This window comes from Eupeodes corollae, chromosome 2, assembly GCF_945859685.1.
Source record: "Eupeodes corollae chromosome 2, idEupCoro1.1, whole genome shotgun sequence".
In the NCBI taxonomy this organism is placed as follows: Eukaryota; Metazoa; Arthropoda; class Insecta; order Diptera; family Syrphidae; genus Eupeodes; species Eupeodes corollae.
Genome location: NC_079148.1, coordinates 132,136,267 through 132,151,715, shown reverse-complemented (window position 1 = coordinate 132,151,715; position 15,449 = coordinate 132,136,267). Strand labels below are relative to the sequence as shown.

Here is a 15,449-nt window from a genome sequence, read left to right as displayed (position 1 = left end):
AAAACGTCAATGGTCGCATTCACAAAGCTAGTGGCTACGTAGTCAAGGGATTCTGATTGGCTAAATAGAACTACAAAAGTAGTTGAAATTTCCCCTCCGAAGTAGTGTTGACATTTCGGTTACAAAGTAAAAGCACACTGGTTTTGACGTTTCACAATCAGCTGCTCGATAAGGACACAGGAATTAAAAATGAAATTAATCTTTCGGTATTTATATAAAATCAATCATATTATATCTTGTATTTGGTTTTATTGAATTTAAAAATAAAAATGAAGTTCTGAAAACGCAAATGTATCTTATTTTATATATTTGTATTTGTCATTAATATGACAGTTCTGGATTGACTTGCTTCGAAGTGCAATTTTGCATTCGCAAAGCAAGTTAAATTTTGACTACTTAGTCACTAGCTTTGTGAATGCGCCCAATCTTGTTTAACAAATAATTAAAGGGTAATTAATGACATATAAAACAACAGTTACTCAATAAATACATTAAAGTAGCAACGATATTCTTGAGTTTCATTTCTAGACAAGTTAACAAAAAAAAAAAAACATACAAGAACATACTCGTAGAACGACAAAATCAAAACTGTCACAACTAATTAACGAATATTTAAATTATTGCACATACGTATTACAAAGCTTTCATTTTAAAGTTCTACTTAGTAGGTTTATGTGGCAAGTCCCTTTTTGAAAAGGGTGGTTAAATTTTAATAGTCGTATGGTTTTGAATAAAACACGCATTATTGTCATTTCTTTTTATTATGTATGGAATAAATTATTGGCCAAATGGCCGTCTCAAACTCGGTAGTACAACTTTATCCGATGGTCCAAATTTCCGACAACGCTGAGGCATAATTGTGTTTTTTTTTTTTATTTTATCAAAATCTTAAAGCAATCTTAAAGCTAGATACAAATTCTTAAAAAACTAGCGTAAATTGCAAAAACTTAAAAAATATCTTACTGGCCATATGCGGGTGCTCTAAGTAAATTCATTATCTTATAGCTACTGCCTTTTGGCCTAAGAACAATTTTAATATTAGTAACAAGGACTTAATCTAAAACTAAGAAAATAAGAAAAACCTGGTATCTTTATCATTATTTTTTATTTTATATAAAACTTAAAACTAAAAAAACCCGAAACTCATTATAGTACTTAGGCTCCTTAAAAATAACCAAAACCAATAATACTACTTATAAATACTTAAAACTACTTAAAAACTAGAACAGCCACAGTTAGTTTTTTTTTGTGTTTTTTTATATTTTTTTTTGTTTTTAACTATTTTTTTTTGGTGCCACCCTGTCTGTCCCTAGCCTAATTCTTAATCCTATGTAAGCCAGCCAAAACCAAACGCCCTAGACAACTTTAAATGACATTTTCAATTTGAAGCGACCAAAACTGGTTCAACCTGTCTCTTCGGTCCCTATCGGAAACAATCCTACTGAACCGAAGGCACTCGGCTCCGTCCAGTGCGAGGACGTCTCGACTGTAAAGGAGTCGCCTATCTACAGTTTTACGACTGAAGTGGTAGATTAGAGAACCCGTCTCCTTATCGTGTATCAGCCCTCGATTGACTAAATAGAGAAAAGCTTCGGGCGGAATGTTGCCACTTAAACGTGCACTTTCGTAGCACTCATTGTTGGGGTAGTAAGCCCCAAAAATTAAGCTGTTAGTCGACGACATCGCTCTCGCAGTGTGACTCCTACCAAGCTTCAGCAAGAAATTATCTATTCCGTTTATGTTGGCTCTGTTGTATAGAACCTGGTTGGAATAATAATGTTTGTACTCCGACTCTGGTGTTCTGTGTAGTCACTTGCTAAGTGGCAAGTGACACCATCCATATCTTTCAATTTGGGCCATCATTTTAGAATAATTATGGCCCGATTAGGCTACCTGCCCATAAACCGCATCCAACCGGAATAAGTTCGAGCAAACTAGGAGGGCCTGCAACACCCATATTCTTGCTCTTTAGAGAAAGCTAATCTCTTTGCTAGGCAGTTCGCCGCCAATTCAACGCTGCCAGTGAGTGTTATGATCCCGCCTGTCATCCAGCGCGTTAGTGATTCTATGGGGCCAATCTTTTTTCGCACTCGTACTGTGGCGAGAGTCCTAAAAGATCTTAACATATACATAAATCGGCTGGTCTGGATGATATTCCCGCTATTGTTCTGAAGAGGTGTTCTTCAACTCTTCGAGTGGATGGAAAATCACATTTGTCCAGCCCATACCCAAAATGGCGAATCTTCCTCACCCTCTAATTATCAGCCGATTGCACTTACGTCCCTTCTTTCCAAGGTCATGGAAACGCTGATTAATTATCAGCTTATGAAATGTCTTGAGGAACGGAAGTTTCTTTCGAAGCAATAGGTCCACTGGTGATCTCATGGTTCATCTCACCGAACAGTGGAACAAAAATTTACATTGTTTTGGAGAAAGATTATTGCACTTGATATTTCAAAGGCATTTGATAAAGTCTGGCATCTTGCTCTCTTATCGAAAATGCGCGTTTTCGTTAACGACCAATCTCTTCTTCGTTGGATTAGAAATGTTCTTTCGAACCGTTCAATACAAGTGGTTTTGGACGGATTTAAGTCTGAAACCCATAAAATAAATGCTGGTGTGCCCCAGGGCTCCGTTTTGTCTCCTACCTTTTTCCTCATTTTTTTATAAATGATCTCCTGTTTGCTTCTTCTAATTCTATACATTGTTTCGCTGACGATAGCATTCTTAGCTTTTCATATTCGTTTCCGGACTCACTGCCCTACTCTTCGGATGTGGAACTGCAACGGCAAAATATGATTAGCTCATTGAATTCCGACCTACACAGCATTGTACAACGGGGAATAAAAAACCATGTGTAATTGAATGATCCGAAAACCCAATGCTGTCTTGTATCTTTAAGGCGAGATAAACCCTCTTTGCCACTATCTATGTATGAGTGGCACTAGGATCAACGAAACGGAGAATCTTGACATCCTCGGAATGTGCATCAGCAACCACCTTTTGTTAAGCGATCATATGCGCATACAAATGTTTTTTTGAGACGTTGCAAGAAATTTTTCTCTCCGTCTGAAACGTCCGAAACTTGAATATAACTCACATCTCTGGGCTAGTGCTCCAGTAACTTATTTAGGCATCTTGGACAGTATTCAAAAAAGAGCTTTTAAAATGATTGGTGACATTAACATCATCAACTCTATTACGTCACTCGAACATCGATGCAAGGTTTCTTGCCTCACTCTTTTGTACCGTTATTTAACGGACTATGCTCTAGTGAAATAGCCAGTTGGATTCCTCCCTTTAAACAATTTAATCGTTATACCCGCGCTTCTAGGAATGCCTTGGCATTATATAAAGGTATACAAAACCCTTTTAGTCTTCGCTAATTATTAAAAAAACAGTAATTCATTTGGGGATGTTCAAATGGTAGACATGTGCATTCAAAAGGACACAAGCGTCCACAAGTTTTTTCTCAAAACCAACCTCTTTATATCAACTCCTACTTTCACCTCCCCGTGGTGAACATCGGGTGCCTAGTAACTCAAACGACAACACCAAAGATGTGTTCTTCGAGCTCCTAGACAAAACAATTGAGCAGTGCCCTAGCTACGATATTAAAATAGTCCTGGGCGATTTTAATGCCAAGCTAGGAAGGGAAGACATCTTTGGTGGAATAATCGGGAAGAACAGCCTGCACGACATCACTTCCGACAACGGATTCAGGCTCATAGATTTTGCTGCGGCGTGAAACGTCATGGTAGCCAGTACGCGTTTTCCACACCTCAACATCCACAAAGGTACTTGGACTTCTCCAGATCAATCTACCGTCAACCAGATTGACCATATTGCGATCGACGCCAGACACGCTTTCAGCATCATGGATGTACGAACTTTTCGAGGAGCTAATATCGACTCGGACCACTACAATGTGTCGAAAACCAGTGGCAACATTGCCAAGATGCAATTAGAGAAGCCGCCTATGATGTGCTGGGTTTCAAACAGGAACCCCTGGTTTGATGAGGAATTCTCAGAATGAAAAAGAGAGGGCATGAGAAGCGTGCGGTCGAATATGTTGAGAGGTTTAAAAGCAGGAATGAAGTTCGAAAGTTTTATAAACAGGTGAAACCAAATTCACAGGTACATAAACCTAGAACCGAAGGCTGCAAAGACGAAAGTGGAAACATCATAGTGGAACCACAGTCAATGCTGAGGATATGGAAGGACCACTTCTGCAGACTGTATAACGGCGAGGACGAACTAAATACCGCTGTCAGGCAGGATGATCCATTCAACATAGACGACGAAAGCCAACAATCCCGTCCTCCCGACTTAGATGAAGTAAAGATTGCCATATCTAAGCTGAAGTCTAATAGAGCCGCTCTGGAGCGGATAGATTGAATGCCGAGCTCTTTAAAGCAGCTGGAGATAAGTTGGTTTGGAGCATGTACCAACTTATCTGTAAGATATCGTCGGAAGAAAGCCTGCCCGATGAATGGAACCTCAGCATTGTTTGCCCGATCCGAAAAAGGAGGCACCAACTGTAGAGGAATCAGTCTACTTAACATCGCCTATAAAATCTTCTCTGTCGTAATATGTGAACGTCTAACGCCCATCGTCAACAACCTGAAAGGTCCTTATCAGTGTGGTTTTAGACCAGGAAAGTCCACAGTTGATCAAATATTCACATTACGGCAGATTCTAGAAAAAACCCAAGAACACCAAATCGACACCCACCATCTTTTCATCGATTTTAAGGCCGCATATGACAGCATATACAGGGACGAGCTGTATAGAGCCATGTCGAGTTTTAGCATCCCTGCCAAACTCGTCCGTTTGTGCAGGATAACAATGGAGAATTCACGCTGCTCCATAAAAATTGGAAACAACTTAACAGAACCTTTCGATGTCAAAAAAGGTTTTAGACAAGGTGATGCGCTGTCATGTGATTTTTTTAACATCGTGCTTGAAAGAATAGTGCAGAGCTCACACGTTAACTCTATAGAGGCACTATCTTTCAAAAGTCTGTCCAATTACTGGCATATGCTGATGACATTTACATATTGAGGCAAAGGTGGCAAAAATGGGTTTAACGGTTAATGAGGGCAAAACAAAGTACATGCTGTCGTCAAGAAAGGACATACAACACCGAACGTCTTGGTCAAAACATCACAATCGACAGACGTAACTTTGAGGTAGTCAAGGACTTCGTCTACCTAGGCTCCGCTTTAAACGCAGAAAACAACACAAGCGCTGAGATCAAATGCAGAATAACTCTTGCTAACCACTGTTTCTTTGGACTAAGAAAGCAATTGAGTGGTAAAGTCCTCTCTCGATTGACCAAAGTGTTGCTATATAAGACCCTTATCATCCCCGTCCTGCTATACGGCGCAGAAGCATAGACAATGACAAAAGCGGATAAAAGCACCTTGGATCGCTTCGAGAGAAAAGTTCTTCGTGTGATCTACGGTCCCGTATGCATCGAAGGGGAGTGGAGGAGAAGATGTAACGACGAGCTGTACGGGCTGTACAGCGACGTAGACTTAGCCAGAAGGGTAAAAGTCCATCGACTAAGATGGCTGGGTCACGTAGAGCGCATGAAAACCAATGCTCCGGCCCGGAAAGTCTTCGAATCCACACCCACAGGACAGCGCAGTAGAGGAAGACCGCGAATCAGGTGGCGCACACAAGTGGAAGGTGACCTCACCCAACGTGGAGCGCGAAACTGGAGACATCTAGCTAGGGACCGAGCTAGATGGAGAAGTTTGTTGGGCGATGCCCTAGTTCACACAGGACTGTAGCGCCACCTTAAGTAAGTAAGCAAGTAAGAAAAGCAGCAATCATTTCTGTATGAGCATATAATGGTGTTTTTAAATCTCATACGGATCCGGTTTCCTAATAAATTGCACGATTTTTCCTACTGTACTTTTTTTGGAGGAAATTGATCGAAAAATATCAAGAAGTGCACGATATGCACTTTGACTTGAACGCCCATTCAATAACTTTACGCGTTGGTCGATTGCGTGTCTTGGTTCAATGGATCAAATTGAGTTAGTTTTCAAATGAAATGCAGAGATAAACTTGACGTTTGGGTGTGCTTCACATTCAACACCAGACCTTAAGATTTGACCACCCTTTAGTAAAGTTTCTAATTCTTCAACGTATCCCTCCAGGCCATGTCACTGAGAGTTACATTTTTGTGTTACTTACAGCCCCGCACTTAAGTGCGGTATTTTACTTAGCCGTTATTAAAGTTTCACTTTTTTATTCATACAAAAATCACACTGATAATCTTGAATATATAATTTTATTAAGCGTGAATCACATTAAAATCTATTAAAAGATTCGGCCGATTATGAATAACAAAAAAACTACATCGTCATAAAGCAGGTTGCAGGTGAACTCTATATTTAAAAATAGAACTTGACCTTAAAAAAAAAAACAATCTCAAAATAAAGATAAACCAACAAAAATATTTCATCAAAAAAAGATATCGAAAATCATCAATAATTGCAAATAAAAAAAAAACTCGTCAACCGTTTAGCTTATTGAGATGAATCATTTGAATTTCCAGGTTTCTTATAACTACCGATAAAAATTTCTTGCAATTAATTCATCAAAAATATTTAATTTTTTGTATTGTTGTTGTTAGATTAACTTGTGGTTAGAAAACCAATTGTTTAATAATTTATGAAATGCTTTCTTCAAATACAGAAAAAAAAAACAAAAGATAGCTTCTAAAGGGTACTTGGTATTTCCATAAGTTCTCAACAATTAATTAGATTTTTTTAAATGTTTACAATTTAACAACAAAATTCAAAAATTTCCAATCTTTCAAAAAGTTAACACGATCAATCAATGAAGAATTTATATGTATTGATCATATCATTTAGTGTGTCAATAAAATTCGCATAAAAATCAATGCGGATATTGTTTACATCTCCATCACTCCACCACGACCGCAATGTCATGGTATTTCACAAATCATAACAAATAAAAACACCAGGTCTCTATTGTTGATAAACGAAAGCAAAAATCGGCTAAAAAAACAAGACTAGTTGAGGTGGCCCGGCGGCATTCCTAGAATACCAACATGGCCGCGACCAACTCGTAAAAAAATTTAAATATGCTAATTTTATATTTTTCTTATTTTTTCCGTTAAACAATGAAAAAACAGTCCCTTCTCACCAATGACGTCAAAAAATGCATTTATTAATTTCTTAAATTCCAACTCGGTCAGACACCGATACCACACCGTCGCGTCGTCGCGTCGCCACCTTCCTCACTGACTCGCTATGGATGCCGGTTTCGCGTCTCCTGGTCTTTTTTGAGTCATTGACTGCGGGACAATATAACAACAATGACAGCTATGATACAGCATCGTCGCGTTCGTTTTCGTGTCGTAGTCGAAGAACCATCAAAGCTCTTCAATTAAATCACGCCTAGTCATTGGATCAGGTTTTCAGACTCTTGAAAGGTTTGAATATAATTTCGGTGAATGCCGGTATTCAGTTTAGATCGATTTGTGAGTTCAAAGCGTAAACATTGTCAAGAGAAAAAAAAAAAACAAGAATCAAAATTGAGGAAACTAAGCCAACAAAATGAAGACTATATCGTTAATTGTGGGCGTTTTGGCAGCTGTGACAGTCCCTTCAGTGCAGGGATACGCAATAGGAGTAGCAAAATATGGCAAAATCGAGAAGTTCCCCTATCAAGTGATGCTGATTGGAAAACAGTTTTGGAAAAAGCGGGTCCTCTGCGGTGGAACTTTGTTAGACAATGAGTGGATTTTGACAGCTGCCCATTGCGCTTCCGGTGTTACACACTTTGATGTTCATTTGGGCGCGAAATTCTTCGACTCAAATAACGAGGCTGGCAGAGTGATCATGAAGACGGATCAATTTATTGTTCACGAACAGTTCAATCCTAATTATGCAGCAAATGACATTGCGTTGGTGAAACTCCCAGAACGGGTCCAATTCACGACAAAAATTAAGCCAGCGGTCTTACCCTACCGGTTCCAGGATGAGGCATTGGAAGGGAGCAAGGTGATTGCCAGCGGATGGGGATCTCTGGGAGAAGGAGTGAATTCCGGTGCCATGCAATACACCGAACTGGCAGTGATATCAAACAAAGAGTGCATATATCATTACAACAAGGACATCATTACCGACAAAGTGATCTGTGCCAAGGGATTGGATATGGAAACTGTTTGTACAGGGGACTCTGGTGGGCCACTTGTCCTCAAAGGGTCTCAAGTGATAGTGGGTGTGACGAGTTTCGGTCCAGCTGACGGATGTGAAACAAATGTTCCTGGGGGATTCACCAGGGTGACCAAATATTTAAATTGGATCAGAGACAGAATAAGTGCCAATGGAAAACGAAATTACAATGTTAGAAATAATATTGTGTAGTAATAGATTTTTGTGTCTCTTGGACAAAAATTACCTCGACTGAAATTTAAACTTAAATTTAGTAACTAAGTTGTATATCATATAAGGTTGTGATTTAACTAATATTTAATTTTTTCTAATGTGGTGTGTTAAAAGAACTGTTTTAATTCAAAAAACTATTATTATTGTCATAGAATAAATTTGGATTTATTTAAGTTATTTATAAAAATGTTGTAGGTTATTGCACATCAATTCATTTGTATTCGTTATATTTTTAAAGAATTTCTATATCCGATAATTTTGTTGGTAGAAAAAATTCAAATTTAAATTTGCATGCTAGTCAAACTTCATAAAACTTTTATTTTTAGCTTTACATATACATTAAATAAAACCGTCATTATGATAATATTCAACCAACAAAAAAAGAAGTTTTTGTTTTTTTTTAAACCATCTTGTCTTGGATTTGCATTTTAATGCGAAAATGGCAATGAATTTATGGATCTTTTTTGATCAGTTTATTGGATTCTTTTTTATAGATCAGAAAATAAAATTAATGGACATCGATCAAATTTTTGAATAAAAGTGATTTATATCTTTGTTTTCTTTTTTTTTTTTAATGAAAACAAAAAATAACGTAAATAAGTTCACATTGACAGATTTGACAGCTTTAGCGGTACATTTTTCTATTTTTAATACAAAAGATTTGTTTGTTTTAATTTTGTTTCCTTAACTTTTATGAATGCGTTATAAGTAGATGTGTTTGATTTTATTTTTAGAGTGTAATCAAAAACGGGTCAAGTTTGATCTTACGATTTTATTCTTTATCAGATTTAAGTTTTTGAAAATTATAATTAAATTGAACATATCGAATCCAAAGTTATTATTTCTACGATCTACGGCAAACAAATTTTATTAACGGAACTGATTTATTTTGTAGAATTATAAAGGGAGTTTGTTTAAGATTTGGTTTGTACATTAAAAAATCTCAATTTGACAGCTGTCACATTATCAAAAAAACAGCTCATTTTTGAAAGTGTTTGAATAGAGATAGGAGTTTAATTTACTTAAGGTGGCGCGTCTCCAGCCAGCTCGGTCCCTAGCTAGCTGTCTCCAGTTTTGCACGCCAAGCTGGTTGAGGTCTTCACGCACCTGAGTGCGCCACTTTAGTCGCGGTCTTCCTCTACTGCGCTGTCCCTCGGGATTGGATTCAAAGACCTTCCGGATTGGAGCGTTGATTACCATTCGCTCTACATGACCCTGCCATCTAAGCCGTTAGACTTTAATTCTGCTAACTAGGTTAGTGTCGCTGTACAGCCCGTACAGCTCGTCGTTATATCTTCTCCTCCATTCTCCATCTATGCGTACGGGACCAAAAATCACCCTAAGAATTTTTCTCTCGAAGTATCCTAAGACACTCTCATCTTTCTTTGACAGGGTCCAGGCCTCAGCGCCATAACAGAGAACCGGGATGATGAGTGTCTTACAGATGGTGATTTAAGATCACAATTGCTTTTTGAGTCCAAAGAAGCAACGATTTGCAAGAGTTCGTTTGATTTCAGCGCTGGTGTCGTTGTTTGTGTTTATAGCGGAGCCTAGGTAGACAAAAACTACATTGAAGTTATAGCTGTCCATAGTGACGTTTTGTCCAAGACGTCGATGTTCAATGTCCTTTTTGATGACAGCATATACTTGGTCTTGCCCTCCTTGACCACTAAGCCCATCTTCTTCGCTTCCGTCACAATGCTCAAAAATGCTTCACTGACATCACGCTTTGATCTTCCAATTATGTCAATATCATCTGCTTAACTGAGTAGTTGGATGGACCTTTGAAAGATTGTGCCTCTAGTGTTGACGGTTGAGTTTTGCACAATTCTTTCTAGAACGATGTTGAAGAAGTCGCATGACAGTGCATCGCCTTGTCTAAAACCTTTTTTGACATCAAATGCATCGGTAAGATCTTTTCCGATCTTGATAGAGCAGCGTGCATTCTCCATCGTCATTCTGCACAAACGGATAAGTTTGACAGGGATGCCAAAACTAGACATTGCTCGGTAGAGCTCTTCCCTATAGATGCTGTCATACGCGGCTTTAAAATAGATAAAGAGATGGTGGGTATCGATTTGAAGCTCCTGGGTTTTTTCCAAGATCTGCCGTAGTGTGAATATTTGGTCGATAGTGGACTTTCCTGGTCTCAAGATACACTGATAAGGACCAATAAGGTTGTTGACGAATGGCTTCAGACGTTCACATAATACGGCAGAGAGGATCTTATATGCAATGTTAAGGAGACTGTTGCCTCTGTAGTTGGCGCAATTAAGAGGGTCTCCTTTTTTATGTATCGTAGAGTTGGTGCATGCTCCCTACCAAGTCGCCTGTTGCTTTAAATAGTTCGGCAGCAATGCCGTCAGCTCCAGCAGCTTTGTTTGACTAAAGTTTAGATATTGCTATCTTCATTTCGTCGAGGTCGGGTAGACGGAATTGTGTCGCCTAGGTTGAGTGGTTCTATCTCCCTTACAGATTAATTTGGTTCGTCATCGCCGTTATATAATTTGGAGAAGTGGTCTTTCCATATTCTCAACATCGACTGTGGTTCTACTACGATGTTATCCTGATCGTCTTTACAGGCTTCGGTTCGTGGCTGGTGCCCTTGGGAGGTTTTTTTTTTACCTTTTGGTAAAATTTACGAACCACATTTCTACTGTGACATCCCTCTATCTTCTCGAGACTCGATCGAAAAAGGGCATGTCTCTTGCGGTTGTAGCCGTCTTACGTCGAAACTTCTCACAGTACTTCCTTGTTTTGGCTTGGATCGGGATATCTGTAGCCATAACTTGGCTGCAACGAGGTAGTGGTCCGAGTCAATGTTGGCCCCTCGGAAAGTTTGGATATCCTGTATACTGAAGAAGTGTCGTGCGTCGATCGTAATGTCGTCAATCTGGTTGACGGTTGATTGATCAGGAGATTTTCATGTCCCCTTGTTAATATTACGATGTGTGAACTGTGTACTAGCTGCCAGAACATCTCGCCTCACAGCCTGAATCCTCTGTCGTAGGTGGTGTCGTGCAGGCTGTATTTCCCGATTTACCCACCAAAGATGTCTTCTCTTCATAGCTTGGCATTAAAATCTCCTAAGATAATTTTAATGTCATAGCCAGGGCACTGCTCTAAGCCTTGGTCAAGAGCTCGAAGAATATGTCTTTGGTGTCTTCATCTTTCTCCTCTGTTGGGGCATGCGCGCATATTAGGCTTTTGTTGGAGAATTTAGCCTTGTTTTGGATTGTGGTGAACCGCTCGCTCAGACTGTTGAAAATCAAGACTTTGTTGGGGACCCATACACTTAGCTTAAAACAAATAATCACATGAGCCAATAATAATTCTTTTATTTTCACTGCCAGCGTAAATGATGCGTTTATGAACTCAACCCATAAGGAATTCTGCGTGTTTCCAATAAATGACCGACATATTTCGAAGTACAAAATTACTACGATAAGTGTATCCATTTCCCTCAATGCGGAAAACATGGAATTGAAACAAGTTGAAAGGTGTAATTATTCTTCCCTTCAACTTGATCTTTCTTTTGATTCTTGATATCAGCCGGTGGTGGAACTAATAAGGAAAGTCATAATTCTAAACCTAAAATTAAATTAAATTGATTTTTTTAAGTAAAATTAAGTCCCTACTTAACATCATACAACTTAATAATTTAAAGTTAAAAAAAATTAAAAAAACTATTGCGCCCAAACTAAATTAATCTTTCATAAAATTTTTGTATAACAAAAAAAAAGAGAAAAAGAAGAAAAAGCTGGTAAAATATTTTATACCTCTTGTGAAATTTGCTTTTTCTTTATAATCTTCATTTATAGTGTGTGTCATCGTGCATTTCGGCAAAACGAGTGCACAACTATACCAAATCTTTTACGCAAAGCGCTGTCTCTCTAGCCAGTGCCTTGCCTGTCCAAACGACTCCCGTGGACAGAAACACCGAACAGCACTTCGAAGATCGTAATTACGAGTAATCATACTCTGCGTGCACATGGTCATTCGAGTCTTTCTCCACACCGGCCTAGCTTAGGTTAACCTATTTGGTTCTCGCTAATACTCTGCGCACGTCACATGCTTGGTAAACTGTATCGTAAGGCCTAGTGAAAAACTAACCTGTGACACCACTCTACGAAATTTTGTCAAAATAATCAACACCTCGTGCCCTAAACCTTGCAGCAAAGACAATTTCGTGACTTACAGAATTTCCTCTAAATAAATCCACATCATCATCTTCAATAGACCAATTCATATCCACCAAACCTACCTACAATCCATCATCCAACACCCTATAATAGCAATTATATATGTCAGCATCATCGTGATCATCAGCATCATTTCCAGCATCAACAACAGCATCATCAGCCAGGCAAACAAAAAGATAACAACAACGACGATCTACATAGTATAATCAAGAGTTAAAATTTTGTGTTCTTTTTAATTTGTGTATTCTGTCATCCGAAACTAACTCAATTAATTTTCCCGAATTTACAACTCCGAAAGTTGAGTATTTTCCATTTCATAATTTTTTGTTTTTGTAAAGATCGTTCATTTGTTTACTTTTCTTTTATTACATTTGTTTCTTTAGCTAGAGCATCGGTAATTCAATCTGCTGTGCACAACAAATTGAGAAGCCACCGCTGCTGCGCAAATGATATGGTAACTTTAACTGGTAAATGCGACAACAACAATTTTTTTTACATAATATTACCTTCAATTGGTGAGTCGTTATATACCTTTTTTTTTTTTTTATGAATTTTTTTTTTATTTAAACTTATGAACGAACTATAATTATTTGAATTAATTTTTTTTTGTTTATTATTTATATTGGTTCCATCAACCCTTTAAAGGGTAATATAGTAATATATATACATACTCGTACATATAAAGAAAAAAGTGAATTCAAAGTTCTTTTCTGAATCAATCGATAAATATGTTTGTTTTGAATATTTTTTATTCGGAGTAAAGTAAAGTCAAAATACGAATTCAATATTCCACTTTTAAATTTCTAATATTTAGTTTGTTTAGATAATGAACTAAATTTTTTTAGAATGTTTGATAAAAAACATTTATTTTTTCTCTTTAATTGAATAAAATTGAAGTCGATTGTAGATCTCAAAAATGAATCAAATTAAGTTTTTTTTTTATTTGAAATGATATTACCTTTCTAAGATGAGATTCTGATTTCGTTGTGTTAGTGTGGGTAAGTGAATTAATAAGTGATGTGAGTGGAGATCAAGTGAACCTGTGAGGTTCACTTTTCGCTATAGGGGCTTTTGCTAAAATCGAGTGGAGCATAAGCCAAGGTTTTATCTGTAATCTTTGGTTATAGATAGTGGGAGGGCAACACTCTAGGAAACCAATACCACCTTAAGGTTTCCCATAGTTTAAAGGTTTTGGATTAATATGCTGTTGTTTAATTTTGTTGTTTGTTTTTTGAAAACTATTTAAATTTATCTAGGCATGTAAAAAAATGTACGGAAGTTCAGTAGCCTGCGCAAGATCCCACCCCACCGATGAGCTGGTTTTTCGTGCATAACGCAAGCATGCCTACCGCGCATCGCTAACTGAACAACCTTTCATACTACCCATAGATTCCTGCAAGGATTCCTGTGTCCTTGGGTTTCTTTGGGATGGCTTAAGATCGCCCTTTTTGGTGTGATAGGACCAACTGCCGTTACACAGGTGGCGCCCAACGTGGGGCGAGAATATGCCAACACAACATATATAAAATTATTAGCAAGAAAATATACCAAATTTCTTATGTCCGGAAGATATCTGTCCAAGAAACAACTTCTTGTCTGTTGCATTGTCTTTTGGTATAAAACCATATATTTCGAGCTACAGCTTGATTTGTGTTTTTTTAGAATCCTTTCTTTTTAAGATCTTGTCAGACGACCGAAAGATTCAAGTCCATGAGATCATATCTTTGACAGTTGCGTCGGAGCTTTCTTTTTTTGAAAGTTTTCAAAATTACTTAAATTTTTGTTGCATATAACTTGTCCAATTTATTTTTAATCATAATTAGTTTTCAAAAGAATCACATTTCGATAACACCTTTAAATGACATCTCAGTGATAAGTTTCCAGACTTGACAGACGACCAAAAGATGCGGTCAGTGAAATCAAACATTTATTGAAGCGTCGAAGTTTGTTTACATCACAGGATTTCACATTGAGTCAATGAGAGTGATTAAAGATTTAAACGACCAAGAGAATCTATGTAATACAACTTTTTCTCTTTGCTGTGGTAAGATCATATTTAAATCTATCTCTAGATCCAAGCCAACAACATTTTTTTATGCAGATTTTTTTTATAAAACCTTTACTCACTACACATCACAAAATTATATTTCATGCGCCCACACACATATTTATGATTTATATAACAAAATATTAGATTTTATTTTTCACACATACACAAATATACGTTTTGTTTTTTTTTTAAATTTATAATATGGCTTCTAAACAAAGAGGAGGGACCCAAAGTGGTCGTACTAAAAGAGGTGGCGGAGTTATACCTCCAGTAGACACACGAGATGATGACCCTGAATTACCGGGTTTACAGCTTAACAATAGCGAAATTCCTCCAGTAAATAATGTTTCAAATAATGTAAATGGCACAGATACTACAAATGATAGTGTAACAAATAATGTAGAAGGAGCTAGTGGTTCGAATGTCAATAAACAATTTCCTCACAATAGAACTTTAACGGAACATATTCAGGAAGTCGTAACTGCTTCTATAGGTATAGCCAGAGCTGCCGATCTAATAAGTTTGCGACAAGAAATCGAAAGAGAACGGCAAATAACCTTAGAAAGAGTAGCGGAGACTATTCGACAATCTCTTGAAGCTCCTACACCTCAAGTGAATTCGGACGAATATGACGTAAACAGACGTCCACAATCTCAGAGTACTGCAAATAGACTTGTTTCTCAGGCTTTAGCAGCAAATATGCCAAACGCCGCCGCCGTTGGTAACACACCAGAACCACCCGATCATATGAGTGAAAATACTCAT

General features: G+C 37.7%; 1 protein-coding gene across 1 annotated transcript; it reads left to right on the top strand.

The window, feature by feature from the left end:
• Positions 1 to 7,348: 7,348 nt before the first annotated feature.
• On the top strand, positions 7,349 to 8,806 carry LOC129947942 (collagenase). Its single transcript, XM_056058715.1, has one exon. The coding sequence runs from the start codon at positions 7,599 to 7,601 to the stop codon at positions 8,409 to 8,411; it is 813 nt and encodes a 270-aa protein (XP_055914690.1). The 5' UTR covers positions 7,349 to 7,598; the 3' UTR covers positions 8,412 to 8,806.
• The last annotated feature ends 6,643 nt before the right edge of the window (positions 8,807 to 15,449 follow it).

Excerpts from the sequence above, each read along its gene's own strand:
- LOC129947942 (XM_056058715.1), top strand. The coding sequence starts at position 7,599 with ATGAAGACTATATCGTTAATTGTGGGCGTTTTGGCAGCTGTGACAGTC.